The 17,930-nt window shown below is 27.7% G+C and overlaps 1 protein-coding gene across 1 annotated transcript; it reads left to right on the top strand.

Moving 5' to 3' along the window:
* The first annotated feature begins 309 nt into the window (after positions 1-309).
* LOC111618313 (protein arginine methyltransferase NDUFAF7, mitochondrial-like) lies at positions 310-12,598 on the top strand. The gene is made up of 9 exons (XM_023359813.1): positions 310-514; positions 604-687; positions 771-881; positions 957-1,274; positions 2,990-3,106; positions 4,069-4,218; positions 5,615-5,735; positions 10,607-10,743; positions 12,176-12,598. Exons 1-9 carry the CDS (start codon positions 386-388, stop codon positions 12,341-12,343), a joined length of 1,335 nt encoding a protein of 444 aa, XP_023215581.1. The 5' UTR covers positions 310-385; the 3' UTR covers positions 12,344-12,598.
* Positions 12,599-17,930: the final 5,332 nt, after the last annotated feature.

Genomic DNA, 17,930 nt, shown 5'->3' on the forward strand with positions numbered 1-17,930 from the left:
CTAAGAGTAAAAAAATTTTTAAAATAAACTTATACTAATAATTAAGTTAGCCTTAGATTATATTTTTAATATATTTCTTATTATCACTAGAGAGAGTTTTTAGATATATGAAAAAGAGAAACTAAATAATAATTAATAAAAGAAATTAAATAAAATTTAAAATTTAATTTATAAAATTGAAATTCACTATTAAAACATTTATTTATTTATTTTCCAAATTTAAATTAAAAATTACATAAAGTTTCTTATAATACAACAATTAAATGAAGTGATCATTCAAATACAGTAAAATTTTAAAAATTATTTCATTGTTTTAATTTTAGATATTGGCAAATGTTCAGCTAAAAGTATATCAACCAATCATTATGAAAACTCAGTTCGAAATATGTCAACGCAACCTCAACAAAAATCCAAAGAAACAAAGTTATTACATCATATGAGATCAAGAATTTCGGCAACAGGACCAATGACAGTTGCTGAATACATGAAAGAAGTGTTGACAAATCCAATGTCTGTAAGCATATTTGCTATTATATTTGAATATTTAATGTTTGGATTGTTGATAATTAATAATTGGTTTAATATGTCTTTTTTTAATATTAGGGTTACTATATGCATAGAGATGTCATTGGGAGTTCTACTGATGCTTCTGTGGCCTCCTTGGATGTTTCTCAACTATATGGTGAAGTAAGTTTAGTATTTGTACAATAAACAATTGTTGTTTATAAAGTAAATAATTTAATTTTTTTTTTAATTAATATAATTTTTAGTTGCTTGCAGAATGGTGCCTTAAAGAATGGAAAAAAATTGGTAAACCACGTCCATTGTATGTAGTAGAAGTAGGACCTGGAAGAGGAACTCTCTCTGATGATATGTTAAAAGTAACAATATTTTTTATAAATTCCAAAATTGTATTAAATTTAAATTTGCTATAATGAATTTTTAAAATGTGATAGGTATTTTCTCAGTCAAATGATGCACGTGAAGTAGTTTCTCTACATTTAGTTGAAGTCAGTCCACATCTTAGTCAATTGCAAGAATTACAACTTTGTGGTACTGTGAGTGTTGTAAAAGATGTTTTAGAAGTAGATGATTCTAGACGCCATTTACATCTTCATGCTAATCGTGATAGTGATGAACTTATGTATAAACATAATATAACTAAACATGGTGTTCCTGTATCTTGGTATCGTCATTTGGAAGATGTTCCAAGAGGTTTTTCATTTTACATTGCTTATGAGTTATTTGATGCCCTGCCTATTCATAAATTTCAGGTATGTTTTAAGTCAATATATTTTTTAATGTAATAATAACAACTCCCTATACAATCTACTTCCTTCTTGTGAATAAAGAATATCTGTTTACAATCATAAGTAAATAGATACCTAGTGATTTTAGATTTGACATAGACTATACAAACTTAAGTTATAAATGTATTTCATTTAAAGACTAAGAATATTGATATAGTATTGAATACAACACAGATTACTCACTCACATACAAGATTAGAGAGTACATTAATCAAATTATAATTGTCTCTTGAAAATCAGTAGTGAGCTAGCACTGATCATTTAAAAAACAATGTCACAATGTTAAAATCATTCAAAAATAATTTAGAAGAAATACAAATAATTATAGATATACCATTGACTATCTACCAAGGTCCAGCATCTTCATAATTCAGATATAATTACAAGTAGAGATTTTGAATTTTCCATAACCTGCCAGACTAGGTCAGTGGGTCACCATTTAATATTTAATTTTAATTTTTAATTTATTTTTAATAGTTGCTTAAATTTCTATCCATTTGTAATGCTTCAGAGATACAAGAGGTGCATAATTAGTGATTTAGAGTATTGCAAAATAAGGAACTCATTTCTTGAAAAGTGGATAACTGTTACCAATTACATTGATTAATTATTTATTTTACTATCTTACAGTTTGTATATTTATGGGAAATAAGCCTGCTTTTATTTATCTTTTTTTACGATAAAAACAGAATGAGACTATTTTCGTCAAATATTATTCTTCACAATTATACAAATTAAATATTCTTCAGATTGCAAATATCTCTCACTCATTTCAGGCTAGAGATATCACTAAATATATCACATTATTGCAATAAGTATGTAATGCTTTTTTCATCATTTATCAAGTGCAGATTGTAACTACTAAAAAGCTATGTAGAAAATATATTTTTATATAAAATTTTTTGTATTCATATTATGTATTTGATGTGAAAGTATTAGTTATGAACATTTAGATAAAAGAATGTATAGTTTGAAATTCATGTTTAAATCATTAACACTAAAATACAGAAAATATGTTATAAATGATTAATATTTGTAGATGATAGATGAGATAAAAACTATTGATATATCACTAGTGAACAATACAGTATAGTATAGTGTGTTACAAAGTTTTCTTCTCTAAATCACAGAGGGGGACATCCAAATTTTGACATCTTGGATTTTGCTGAAATTTTAGTATGTTTTAATACACCCTTTCCACTAATGCACATTAACATATATCATGTCAATTAGAAGTAATTTATGATATACTGTTGTTTAAACTTTTCTATATATGTTATCATATATCAAGTTCTATAAACAGATCGCAATGAGTAGACATGGAGAAATGAGTAAAACATTAAGTTGAAAAGCTTAATGTCATGGGTTCTGCTTTTTTCCAACTTTTTTTATACAATTTTTTTATTTAGTGTTCAATCCAGCAAATTATTAGAATATATATTTGGCCCAAAAATAATTACAAAATAGTATTAAAATCATTTGCATATTTTTTAAACCAAAATGTTGATTCACTCTTCAGCTGTTGGTTTAAAAATAAGTGAATGATTTTATTTATTTATTAATTAAATTAAATTATATTAATAATAAAATACATTTTAAATTAAATTAATTACATATTAAAGCATTCTCTTTAATATGTAATTAATTTAAATTCAAAAAAACCTTTTTTTTAAATTTAGAAAACACCAGAAGGATGGAGAGAGGTTCTTATAGATATTAATGAAGGGCCTGGTGAAAATCATCTTCATTATGTATTATCAAGAGGACCAACTCCAGCTAGCCAGTTCTTTATTGATGTAAGTGCATAATGCAATATATTTTGTTTAATTTCAAATACAGTTCAACACATTATAACTCACACTCACACACTACTGTGCATATACATATATTAAATGCAAATATACATAGTATAAAATAATCTATAATTATTATAATTTTATGTATTGTAATTTCTTTAACTATTCAATTTTTAATATTGTCACAGAATGATATATTTTAAAATGTATTATTAACTATGAATACAAAAGACTGTATTTAAAGAAACAAATTATATATATAATTTGTTTCTTTAAATACAGTCTTTTGTATACATAGCTAATAATACATTTTAAAATATATCATTTTGTATCATTTCATATACATATATATATATGTATATTGAAAATTATATATATATATATATATATATGTATATGTATGTATGTAATTTTTGGTGAAATACATGTGGGAAGTTTTTCTACTAACCAACATGACAAAACTCCAACAAAATACTTTATTCTCTGCTTAACACTGGGAATTCAGTCATGGGTTCGTACCTCACCAGGATAGGCTGGCAACATGGAGTTTTCTGGGTTTTCTCCATGTCTGTAATGACTAAATAGGGGCCAGTTACCCTTAAAAAGACCTCCTGGAAGGCATCCCCTAGGCAGATCGCCCAAGTGTCGTGTTGTCATAAATTAATAAACAAACAAACATCATCACAGCCCTTCACAACATTCTCTGACTTTGTGCCCAAACTTGACATCTCCCTCCAACTTTGTCCTCAAACTCCACACCCTTCTCTTAGCTTTGACCCCAAACTTAATGTCTCCTCTTCTCAAGTGTTCCCGGCCATCTGTTTGGGCTATCTTCCCAAACCACATACATGATGCTACTAATAAGATTAAAAGAATATCCATGTGTTCTATAACTGTATTATGTAATTTTCACTTATATATGAATCAGTTCATTAGCAATTTACACATTTATATATTTTTAGCCATCAGAAACTAGAGATCATGTAGAAGTTAGTCCAGAAAGTGGTGTTTTGGTTCAAGAAATGGTTAGCAGATTAGAAAAAGATGGAGGATTTTCACTTTTAATTGATTATGGTCACGATGGAGTGAAAACTGACACATTCCGGGTAACTTAACAAAATTTAGAAGTACATTTTATAAGATTAAGATGAATAATTTCTAATCTTATTTATCTTACCAAGGTCCAGCATCTTCATAATTCAGATATAATTACAAGTAGAGATTTTGAATTTTCCATAACCTGCCAGACTAGGTCAGTGGGTCACCATTTAATATTTAATTTTAATTTTTAATTTATTTTTAATAGTTGCTTAAATTTCTATCCATTTGTAATGCTTCAGAGATACAAGAGGTGCATAATTAGTGATTTAGAGTATTGCAAAATAAGGAACTCATTTCTTGAAAAGTGGATAACTGTTACCAATTACATTGATTAATTATTTATTTTACTATCTTACAGTTTGTATATTTATGGGAAATAAGCCTGCTTTTATTTATCTTTTTTTACGATAAAAACAGAATGAGACTATTTTCGTCAAATATTATTCTTCACAATTATACAAATTAAATATTCTTCAGATTGCAAATATCTCTCACTCATTTCAGGCTAGAGATATCACTAAATATATCACATTATTGCAATAAGTATGTAATGCTTTTTTCATCATTTATCAAGTGCAGATTGTAACTACTAAAAAGCTATGTAGAAAATATATTTTTATATAAAATTTTTTGTATTCATATTATGTATTTGATGTGAAAGTATTAGTTATGAACATTTAGATAAAAGAATGTATAGTTTGAAATTCATGTTTAAATCATTAACACTAAAATACAGAAAATATGTTATAAATGATTAATATTTGTAGATGATAGATGAGATAAAAACTATTGATATATCACTAGTGAACAATACAGTATAGTATAGTGTGTTACAAAGTTTTCTTCTCTAAATCACAGAGGGGGACATCCAAATTTTGACATCTTGGATTTTGCTGAAATTTTAGTATGTTTTAATACACCCTTTCCACTAATGCACATTAACATATATCATGTCAATTAGAAGTAATTTATGATATACTGTTGTTTAAACTTTTCTATATATGTTATCATATATCAAGTTCTATAAACAGATCGCAATGAGTAGACATGGAGAAATGAGTAAAACATTAAGTTGAAAAGCTTAATGTCATGGGTTCTGCTTTTTTCCAACTTTTTTTATACAATTTTTTTATTTAGTGTTCAATCCAGCAAATTATTAGAATATATATTTGGCCCAAAAATAATTACAAAATAGTATTAAAATCATTTGCATATTTTTTAAACCAAAATGTTGATTCACTCTTCAGCTGTTGGTTTAAAAATAAGTGAATGATTTTATTTATTTATTAATTAAATTAAATTATATTAATAATAAAATACATTTTAAATTAAATTAATTACATATTAAAGCATTCTCTTTAATATGTAATTAATTTAAATTCAAAAAAACCTTTTTTTTAAATTTAGAAAACACCAGAAGGATGGAGAGAGGTTCTTATAGATATTAATGAAGGGCCTGGTGAAAATCATCTTCATTATGTATTATCAAGAGGACCAACTCCAGCTAGCCAGTTCTTTATTGATGTAAGTGCATAATGCAATATATTTTGTTTAATTTCAAATACAGTTCAACACATTATAACTCACACTCACACACTACTGTGCATATACATATATTAAATGCAAATATACATAGTATAAAATAATCTATAATTATTATAATTTTATGTATTGTAATTTCTTTAACTATTCAATTTTTAATATTGTCACAGAATGATATATTTTAAAATGTATTATTAACTATGAATACAAAAGACTGTATTTAAAGAAACAAATTATATATATAATTTGTTTCTTTAAATACAGTCTTTTGTATACATAGCTAATAATACATTTTAAAATATATCATTCTGTGACAATATTAAAAATTGAATAGTTAAAGAAATTACAATACATAAAATTATAATAATTATAGATTATTTTATACTATGTATATTTGCATTTAATATATGTATATGCACAGTAGTGTGTGAGTGTGAGTTATAATGTGTTGAACTGTATTTGAAATTAAACAAAATATATTGCATTATGCACTTACATCAATAAAGAACTGGCTAGCTGGAGTTGGTCCTCTTGATAATACATAATGAAGATGATTTTCACCAGGCCCTTCATTAATATCTATAAGAACCTCTCTCCATCCTTCTGGTGTTTTCTAAATTTAAAAAAAAGGTTTTTTTGAATTTAAATTAATTACATATTAAAGAGAATGCTTTAATATGTAATTAATTTAATTTAAAATGTATTTTATTATTAATATAATTTAATTTAATTAATAAATAAATAAAATCATTCACTTATTTTTAAACCAACAGCTGAAGAGTGAATCAACATTTTGGTTTAAAAAATATGCAAATGATTTTAATACTATTTTGTAATTATTTTTGGGCCAAATATATATTCTAATAATTTGCTGGATTGAACACTAAATAAAAAAATTGTATAAAAAAAGTTGGAAAAAAGCAGAACCCATGACATTAAGCTTTTCAACTTAATGTTTTACTCATTTCTCCATGTCTACTCATTGCGATCTGTTTATAGAACTTGATATATGATAACATATATAGAAAAGTTTAAACAACAGTATATCATAAATTACTTCTAATTGACATGATATATGTTAATGTGCATTAGTGGAAAGGGTGTATTAAAACATACTAAAATTTCAGCAAAATCCAAGATGTCAAAATTTGGATGTCCCCCTCTGTGATTTAGAGAAGAAAACTTTGTAACACACTATACTATACTGTATTGTTCACTAGTGATATATCAATAGTTTTTATCTCATCTATCATCTACAAATATTAATCATTTATAACATATTTTCTGTATTTTAGTGTTAATGATTTAAACATGAATTTCAAACTATACATTCTTTTATCTAAATGTTCATAACTAATACTTTCACATCAAATACATAATATGAATACAAAAAATTTTATATAAAAATATATTTTCTACATAGCTTTTTAGTAGTTACAATCTGCACTTGATAAATGATGAAAAAAGCATTACATACTTATTGCAATAATGTGATATATTTAGTGATATCTCTAGCCTGAAATGAGTGAGAGATATTTGCAATCTGAAGAATATTTAATTTGTATAATTGTGAAGAATAATATTTGACGAAAATAGTCTCATTCTGTTTTTATCGTAAAAAAAGATAAATAAAAGCAGGCTTATTTCCCATAAATATACAAACTGTAAGATAGTAAAATAAATAATTAATCAATGTAATTGGTAACAGTTATCCACTTTTCAAGAAATGAGTTCCTTATTTTGCAATACTCTAAATCACTAATTATGCACCTCTTGTATCTCTGAAGCATTACAAATGGATAGAAATTTAAGCAACTATTAAAAATAAATTAAAAATTAAAATTAAATATTAAATGGTGACCCACTGACCTAGTCTGGCAGGTTATGGAAAATTCAAAATCTCTACTTGTAATTATATCTGAATTATGAAGATGCTGGACCTTGGTAGATAGTCAATGGTATATCTATAATTATTTGTATTTCTTCTAAATTATTTTTGAATGATTTTAACATTGTGACATTGTTTTTTAAATGATCAGTGCTAGCTCACTACTGATTTTCAAGAGACAATTATAATTTGATTAATGTACTCTCTAATCTTGTATGTGAGTGAGTAATCTGTGTTGTATTCAATACTATATCAATATTCTTAGTCTTTAAATGAAATACATTTATAACTTAAGTTTGTATAGTCTATGTCAAATCTAAAATCACTAGGTATCTATTTACTTATGATTGTAAACAGATATTCTTTATTCACAAGAAGGAAGTAGATTGTATAGGGAGTTGTTATTATTACATTAAAAAATATATTGACTTAAAACATACCTGAAATTTATGAATAGGCAGGGCATCAAATAACTCATAAGCAATGTAAAATGAAAAACCTCTTGGAACATCTTCCAAATGACGATACCAAGATACAGGAACACCATGTTTAGTTATATTATGTTTATACATAAGTTCATCACTATCACGATTAGCATGAAGATGTAAATGGCGTCTAGAATCATCTACTTCTAAAACATCTTTTACAACACTCACAGTACCACAAAGTTGTAATTCTTGCAATTGACTAAGATGTGGACTGACTTCAACTAAATGTAGAGAAACTACTTCACGTGCATCATTTGACTGAGAAAATACCTATCACATTTTAAAAATTCATTATAGCAAATTTAAATTTAATACAATTTTGGAATTTATAAAAAATATTGTTACTTTTAACATATCATCAGAGAGAGTTCCTCTTCCAGGTCCTACTTCTACTACATACAATGGACGTGGTTTACCAATTTTTTTCCATTCTTTAAGGCACCATTCTGCAAGCAACTAAAAATTATATTAATTAAAAAAAAAATTAAATTATTTACTTTATAAACAACAATTGTTTATTGTACAAATACTAAACTTACTTCACCATATAGTTGAGAAACATCCAAGGAGGCCACAGAAGCATCAGTAGAACTCCCAATGACATCTCTATGCATATAGTAACCCTAATATTAAAAAAAGACATATTAAACCAATTATTAATTATCAACAATCCAAACATTAAATATTCAAATATAATAGCAAATATGCTTACAGACATTGGATTTGTCAACACTTCTTTCATGTATTCAGCAACTGTCATTGGTCCTGTTGCCGAAATTCTTGATCTCATATGATGTAATAACTTTGTTTCTTTGGATTTTTGTTGAGGTTGCGTTGACATATTTCGAACTGAGTTTTCATAATGATTGGTTGATATACTTTTAGCTGAACATTTGCCAATATCTAAAATTAAAACAATGAAATAATTTTTAAAATTTTACTGTATTTGAATGATCACTTCATTTAATTGTTGTATTATAAGAAACTTTATGTAATTTTTAATTTAAATTTGGAAAATAAATAAATAAATGTTTTAATAGTGAATTTCAATTTTATAAATTAAATTTTAAATTTTATTTAATTTCTTTTATTAATTATTATTTAGTTTCTCTTTTTCATATATCTAAAAACTCTCTCTAGTGATAATAAGAAATATATTAAAAATATAATCTAAGGCTAACTTAATTATTAGTATAAGTTTATTTTAAAAATTTTTTTACTCTTAGCTAAACTATTTTTCCAAACATTATTATAGGTTTGTATGTTAAGCATAAACACAGATTAAAGTGCAAGAAGACTAAACAAAAACATATTGTTTGTAGTGTAAATGTGCATAAAAATATTGTTTGCAATATATTCTTTGAAAAAATCTTTTAAAAATTATTAAATTCAAATTCAATTGTAATTCATCTATTTACTACATTTGTTTAATAAAAATGTAGCAAACTATGAATGCTCTTTACATTTACAAAGTTTGACAATTAAATTGCTGAACTATATAAGTTTAAAAAAGAAACTATATATTGTATAAAGAATATATAAATAAGAATATAAGAATATATAAGAATGAAAAAAGCTTTTCTTATTATTTAAAACATTTTTTTGAAAACTATATAAAACTACACATTTCTATTCTCATTCATAGTAGTAAGGAAAACATTTTATAAAAATTAATTTAAATTTCCTACCAATTTCTTTAACACATAGAATCTAATATCCTCTTTATCCTTAAATTGCACTGATTTCAATTACAAAAGCAAAAAATATCTGAAGGAATTAAATCAAAGAAGTAAAAGAATAACTTAGTATTTTAATCTCACTCTTCCAAAGACTCCTTAATTGTTACTATAAACATTACCATGAAACAGAAACAACTCCCTTTTTAATAAAGAAAAATTAGTAATGTTAAATTACTTCTTAGATAAAAAAATAATTTGATGAGGAATTCAAACTTTATTATTTCTGGAATTTGAATCAGTGCTAGTGGTCCACAGCATCTGTTATCTTCAAATACTCATAACCATCTCAATACCTCACACTCTACTTTAAAGTACACAAGCAACAGGAAGCATACTTATAAACTACTAGCTTACCCGTCGCGCATTGCTGCGATCTCAGAAGAAAGGAAATTCAAGCAAACTCGTTATGATAAAATTCAATTTACATTTTATCATTTTTATTGAAACTTATTATTATTATTCATTTTCATCGGGAAAACATTTCAAAGTGTCGTTTCAATTCTATTTATTTATTGGAGTGTTTGTGGATACACGATATTTTTTGTTTTTCCNCTGGCACATTAATTTACACTGCAGACTATAAACAATTCAAATTACATTTCAAGAATTATTATACAAAAGTTATATTGGAAAATATTAACAATTTTATAAAAATCATTTTAAAAAATAAAAATAATTTAATGTCATTCCAAATTTAATTTTATTGATAGATAATAATTAATAACTGTTTTATTTATGAAAGCAAATATATTGCTAATGTATATTTTAACAATTTATATTATAGTTTTGTTTTTTCTGAATATTTTTTCAGCTTTGACCTATGGTCCAATAACTCAGGAAGAATTTCTTAAGAATATGGAAGCTGAGAAACGATTAAAAGTGAGTTATTAAGTACTATAATTTTTCAATAATTATTTGTTTTGATGATGGCTGGAGGTTTATTAATTCTTAGCAAATATTCTTATATTAGCTTTACAAAATCTAAAATAGAAGATATTTAGCATATTCACTTTATTATATCACATTATTATATTCACTAAGAATATGAATACATATATATATTTTTTTTTAATCAATTTCTAAGACATTTTAAAAGTAATAGCTTCAGAATTTATGGAAAATTATAATAATGAATATTATCTTTAAAAAAAAAAAAAAAGCTGATGAATTTACACACTAAAAAAATTCTGTAGAAAAGACATTTTAGTCTTTTCTACAGAATTTTTTTCTTGTGATTATACTCTTAGTTTGGAGCAGAGGGTTGGATCGAGTGGCAGAGTTGCAGATAAGTTGACAGGGTGTCCATTTTTCCAACAGGTTGTCAGGTTAACAAAATAACACATTTAATATAAAAATAAGCAGATTACAATATACAGTTAAGTACTTATATGCTAATAGACTGAGAGAGAGAGTTTACAATTCTCTAAGTAAAATACCTCTATTGGACCAATGTCCCCACTTTAGGCATCTGGCTATGGTTTCTGAGGAGAAATGTTCTGAGAAACGAGTTGACATGGAAAATGGCTGGACGGGAGTCTTGGGCCACTTGCTGCTATGGTGAAGTTTGCCTTGACGCTCAAGTTTGAGCCCTTTTTATCCTCCTGAGTGTGTGATCTTTACTCTGATGACTAGTGATTGACATTGTTGTGGTTAAGTTCACGATCTGTCCCTGGTACGACCGAGGCATTCTGACACTTTTAACCATATAAGACAACAAATTCGAAGTTCCTTGATGTCATCAACGAGGTGTTGTGACTCTTCTTACCTCATAATTTAACCAATTTTGATTTTTTTTCCATTAATAATTATATGTTTGGAATTATTCTTAACACTTATTCAAAACATTGTTAAAAATTGCCAATTTGTACAGTTATTTGATCGTCTTTATCTATCAGTCAGAGAGCACCGGAAAGGCCAGGTAGTGAGAAAACAAAGTGGGTTTTTTCCACTTCATAATTAACTGTGTACTAATTTTTAATCCCTTAATTTAACTAATTAATCATGCTCGGAATCTCACAAAGTTGAATAGAAAGTTAACCATAACTATTATAACATTAAATAATTATCATTTAAAATCTGTACATTTAGAAAATAATGTTTTCAAACATTTCAGAAATGTAATCATATCTGTAACAAAAAATGAAAAAATTTTAGTTTGGTTATCTTACACATACATGCAATATGACATACATACATATTTTCAACACATAATAAATTCATATATTTACTTAGCAAGAACTAATATTTTTATAAATGTAAATAATAAGTTCATATTATAGTAATTAAAATATAAGTTCTTGTTTATTTGCAGAAATTACTCCAGTCCTGTACACCAGAACAACAAAAAGAAATTAATAGTAGTTATGAGATGCTAATTGGACCAGAAATGGGCCAAAACTTTAAATTTTTGGGATTGTTTCCTTTGGATATGAAAGACTTGCTAACCAAAAAACCACCAGCTGGTTTCTTTTCAAATTAGAACTGATTAAAAGAATGTGATTTACATTTATGTGCCATTTGATAGGAGCCAGTCGTCCTAACAACTAGCCATTGCCTAACGAGTTGCAATTACCTAAAGTATAGATCATATTAATTTTGTTTTTCGAGATGCTATACAATGCAACTGCATAAGTAAATGAAGCACAGTGATAGATAATGCTTCGTGAAATGTGACATAGAAGCTAATTATATGTAATAAAGATATTTGAAATAAAGACTGAAAAGTTTGAATATATTTATTTTGAATTTACATTTTACCTATTTTAAGTAATTTGTATTGTTTGCCAATGAAATTTAGTAACTAATAATTACTATCATTATTAATACAAATTTATATTCTTATTCAAATTATTCCTAATTTTTAAAATATAATTTACACAAAAATGTTTTAATATTTATCATGACTTCATTATTATTCTATTTTTAAGAATTAAACCAGAATGTTAAATCTGGGTGTAAATAAAATTACAGTTGTGATTACAGCCAATAAATTTTTGGATTATACCACTTTGATACTGTTATAGGTATAACCTATAATGGTATCATAAAGCAATGGTCTCCATCCTTTCTGACTTCACACACTACTAAACTCACAATTTTGAATCCCGCGGGCCACTATCACATATTTTTTTAAACAATACAAACATCTGCTATTACAATTATTTAATACATCGATTACATCAATAAAACTTTTCACTTTTTATTTTTAAATTTGTAGCAAGTTAATAGTTGCTATAAATCAATGTATTATGGCTCTCTGCCATTTAATATCAGACTTTTTATACGGAGACAAGGAGACACATAGATCAGAACAAAAACTCATTTTTTCTTTCCCACGTATATATTTTATTGTAGAATGCATTTCAATAAAATAAGCTTCTTTCTCCCATGTATATATTTTCAGTATAATAAGTAGTAACATCAAGCAGTAGTCTTAGAGCCATAATACATTTAATATTGAAAAATCAGACAAAATTTTAACATTTTGAAGTTTTATTGAGTTTACTTTCAATCATGTAAAAGAGCCTAAAGCAGGGAATTCCAATGGGATCAATATATATCCCAGGGGGTCAATGAAATTTTGAAAAGGGTCGATAGAACTCAAGGGGTCAACTGAGGGTCAATCAGAAAATCATAGTTCCAGCTTTATAATTTCATAATGAATTTCCCACATGATTATTGTTGTTAATTGAAAAAAATACACTATCTTATAAACACAAAAATTTACACCTCCTCCTCAATTTCTAGCATTCACTGTTTAAAAAACAAACGTTTTAGGCTACATTCAGTTGCCTGAGTATGCTTAAGCAGAATCTCCATATCAGAGAAGGAAAGAAGAAGAAGCAGATTCTATATTGAACGTCTACAGCAGATTCAAAGTTTGAAATAACATTTTTCTTTGACCTAATTGTTTTTGAATTAATACATACTATATTTATGTAAATATTAATATAGATTTAACAAATTAAACAAATAATCATGTACAAAAATATTAAAATGACTCTGATAAATAATATAAGCAAAAAAAATAATAATTAAAAAATAAACTTATTCGCAAAATGTAAATTTACATTATTGCATTATTAGTTGCCATTATTTTTTTAAAGGGATTAATCTACCTAGAGCGTTTGTATCAGAGTTCCATCTCTCGATTCGACATTGATAGATCGTTTAACACATGTAAGAGTCGTCCCGGAGCCCATTGTTTAAATACGAGTAATTGCATCGTTTTCTCTCGCTCTCTTGCGTAACATTTAGTCATATTTTAAACGTCGAAAATTCCGCAATCTACGTGATTCGAACCTCGTCTGGGATGTCACAACATCCCATACGAGCGAAACGGCTATCACACAAGGGCAATGAACCTATCGAAAAGGGGGAGAATCGAAATTTTTGATAGATAGTATGATGCATGCTAGATTGCGAACTTTCGCTGCTAACGATAGAAGAGAAAAAAAAAACTTTCTATGGATTATTTCATATTAATCGACAATTTCATCGATTCGTTTTAATTGTTGACTTTATGTCTATCTCTACGTGATCTCAAGTTATCTTTATCATTGATCTCCCCACCACGCATGTCGATCATGATCTTCATTATTACCATTTAAGGATTTGGGTGATTTATCTCATTCATGGAAATGAATGAGAGAGAGCAAATCGTGAAATTTAATTGTTGTACGAAACGATGGAAAAAAAATATGTATTGTCGGAATAAAGTTGAATGAATAGTAATTGTATTGCGTTATGATATAAAATTGTCGAAAGTCGTTGATTGTGTGAGAAACCGGGGTGGAGGCACGAGGCTTCTCCCCTTCGATTGGCGTCAGATCAGTGAGATATGCTCACCGTGTCAATGGATGGCACTCTTACATTCTTCCGATGCTGGATGCGAGTGGGAGGGTTAGTGAGGTCGTCGATAAGGTGTCGGCAATACACGATATAAAACAAATATTTAGATAACAAGTTTAATATAAAAACAAAGGATTACAAGAAAATACAATCAGAATTTGAAACTTAACGGTTGTTCGGTTAAACGGGTCGATAAGGACCCAGCTTTCCGCGTGACTATCTACTTACAAAGTAAAGACTGAGAGAGAGTTTACAATAAAATGGTCAAGCATAAAACCTCGTTTAACGTAGTGTCTTTCCTTTGGGATTCTGGATGGCAACGGGCAAGGGGACGATTCTTTGGACGATCGCCCCGATGGCCAGGTGCGAGCCCTTTTTATTCTCCCTGAGCATGGGAATAGAATCAGGTGATTTTGATTTAATGTGGTCTAAGGTCGAGATATGTCACTGGTCCGACTGATGCGGGCAGTAATAATTTTACGATTCCGCTGGGTTGTTGATACTTTTGCAAGGTGTTCTCTTTTTTACCATATAAGGCCAACAAATTCGAGGTTCCTAGAATCATCACCGAGGTGTTGACTCTTCTTACCCCATAATTTAATTAATCGATTTTGACGTTTTCCACATTAATAACCATTTGTTTGGATTTATTCTTGAAACTTATTCAAAACATCCTTAAAGATTGTTGATTTGTACGGTTATTTGGTCATTTTTATCTCTCGGTCAGAGGGCAATTGAAAGGCCAGGTGATGGGAAAAAGAAAAGAAAAATCTCACAATTGCTACAATAATACTATAATACTAATATAATAATACTATTGGTGTCGGAAGTAGAACGATTTTTTTGTAAATGTTGATGATGGCATTTTGTTAATGTTACACACAACGCATTAAAAGAGAGAGAAAAAAAATCTTTCATGTTTCATTGTAAAAGGTCACATTTACTGCAACTAGTGAAAATTGAACTTGCTCTCTTGCATGATTTTGGAAAGGCCAGGGTGATGTGAGAGTCTGGACTTGACGATAAAGTTTTGAACAAAATTTTTGTTGAAATTTATTAAAACTTGCTATAATTTTTCTGACGATTATTAATTATTAAAGATATGATTGTATCTCTCCGGATTCACTTCTTGTCAAAGGTGATACATCTTCTTAATGATCAAAATTCAACCATTGGCCCCGACTTATAATATTTCCAAATAATGGCTCGAGAAGAAACTGGAAGGACCCTCTAATAAAAAGAAGGGAATCGATGACGATCGCCATTCGTCGTCATCGATAATTTGCCATCTGTTGAATCATGTTCTCGCCCGATCTTTGGATACCACTTATGCTGTCGCCATCAACCCAAGACTCCCAGAAACTTTCTCAACTTTACATCAACACTCCAATTCGACTCGTTGAAAGATCCTGAACAAACAAATCTGCGGACCAGAAGTTCATCGATCCTCTGAGAATCACCCTCCTCGATTTAACTAAGGTATTTATCTACTCAGAGACTATTGTGAACTCTCTCACAGTTAGGGCCCACAATGAATGCTTATATAACTAGCATCTAGCTAAGATCCTTATATAAATCTTTATAACTTGTGTACAGAAATGTAAAATGCTTATGTAAATAAACGGGTATTGTTTAATGTTAATTTTATAATTGATTACACTTCTGGTTGTCTCCCCATCCTTCTTCATCCCAAACCAACCGCCTACAAGAGTGACCATTTGCATGTGAACCTAATAACTAATGGTCATCACGATTTCTGTGTCCATTGAGACACAGTGGCATCAGAGGTACCAACCCTGCAGTCACACAAACCATTGTATATTATAGTAACAGTGATTATTTACTGCATATGACAAGTAATTGGCAGACATTCATACAAAAGAGAAATATAAACAAGTATTCAACCATTATGTTATAAACTTTCATAAATGTATTAAATATTGAACATTTTGATTAGAATATATCATTACTTAAGAATGTTTTATACCTGTCAGAAGTATTCTATCTTTTGCCCTACCAAATGTCCAGTTTATTGGATATTTTTAAGATAAAACTTATATATCTTAATGTAGCAAACAAGTTACATATACTTTAACAAATCAAAGTTTTACTTATTCTGTGTTCAGATAAATTATATAAAGTTTTCTATACAACAGTTATATTCTGATTAGAAAAATTACTACAAACTTTTTTGTATTAAGAAGTTACATTTTTATATTTTTCTTATGCATTAAGTTTTTTGATTTTCTTTGAAAGTATTTTAAAAATAATACCAGTAACAAAAACTAAACTGAACTATTTTAGAACAATAAAAATACTTTAATCTTTTCTTGCATTTATGTTTTAGATAAATATTTATGTTGAAAATTGTGTTAACTATCATTATATAAAACTTTTGAATAATTTTGAAGAATTGTTTTTTATATTGTATTCTGAGAAACAGAATAAAATATAAAAAACATATACTGTATCATCAAAATTATTGTAATTGCCATTCACTGATGATATGTAACAGTGGCGTGCCGTCATTAGAAGCGGTGGAAGCGCCGCTTCCCTTGTATTTTATTAAAAATAAATACATATAAATTTTAATTATATGAAAATAATCGCACAATTATAATCGCACTATGTATCTTATTACAAATTTCTATACTATACGTGAAAAAAAAGATTGCTATTGTATATTCGAATATTAATGGCGGAGTGGAATCTCTCTATTGTCAGATTCAAAAAAGCCAGATTTTCGCACGCGCTTTACAGAGTACAAACCTCACCCGGTTTAGCCGGTGGAAGCCTACGACCTTGGGTCGATGCTACACATATAACGCTTCCAATTCTATCCGGGACCGGTTCTGGGCTGTTAGCCGCCCGCCCGTTAGATATTTGGCCGATTACGTGAATAACGAGTAGATTTATAACTTAACCCAACCCATAAGAATTTACTGGTAAGTTTTTATGATAGTTCTGTATAGTTGACAGGAGTTAAAAAAATTCATTAAAATATTTGATATATTTATTCCGCTCTCCGATTTTATATTACTCACGGATTTCAATGTTAAACCAGTGATATTACGATTTCGTATATCCCATCTTTAAGCGGATGTAGAAAAAAACGTGTACAATTCTTGTATAATGTTGAAAAATTAATTGTTACTTTGACAGCATCATTTACAACTAAATTTAATGAATGAGAGAGATGCACGAGGTACAGAAAA

The sequence above is a fragment of the Centruroides sculpturatus genome, unplaced genomic scaffold (assembly GCF_000671375.1).
Source record: "Centruroides sculpturatus isolate CEXI.00-Female unplaced genomic scaffold, Cexi_2.0 scaffold92, whole genome shotgun sequence".
In the NCBI taxonomy this organism is placed as follows: Eukaryota; Metazoa; Arthropoda; class Arachnida; order Scorpiones; family Buthidae; genus Centruroides; species Centruroides sculpturatus.

Bases quoted from the DNA above. Each gene is read 5' to 3' on its own strand.
- LOC111618313 (XM_023359813.1), top strand. From the start codon at position 386: ATGTCAACGCAACCTCAACAAAAATCCAAAGAAACAAAGTTATTACAT. The intron at 688-770 runs GTAAGTTTAGTA...TATAATTTTTAG, and splicing joins TTTCTCAACTATATGGTGAA to TTGCTTGCAGAATGGTGCCT. The intron at 3,107-4,068 runs GTAAGTGCATAA...ATATATTTTTAG, and splicing joins CTAGCCAGTTCTTTATTGAT to CCATCAGAAACTAGAGATCA.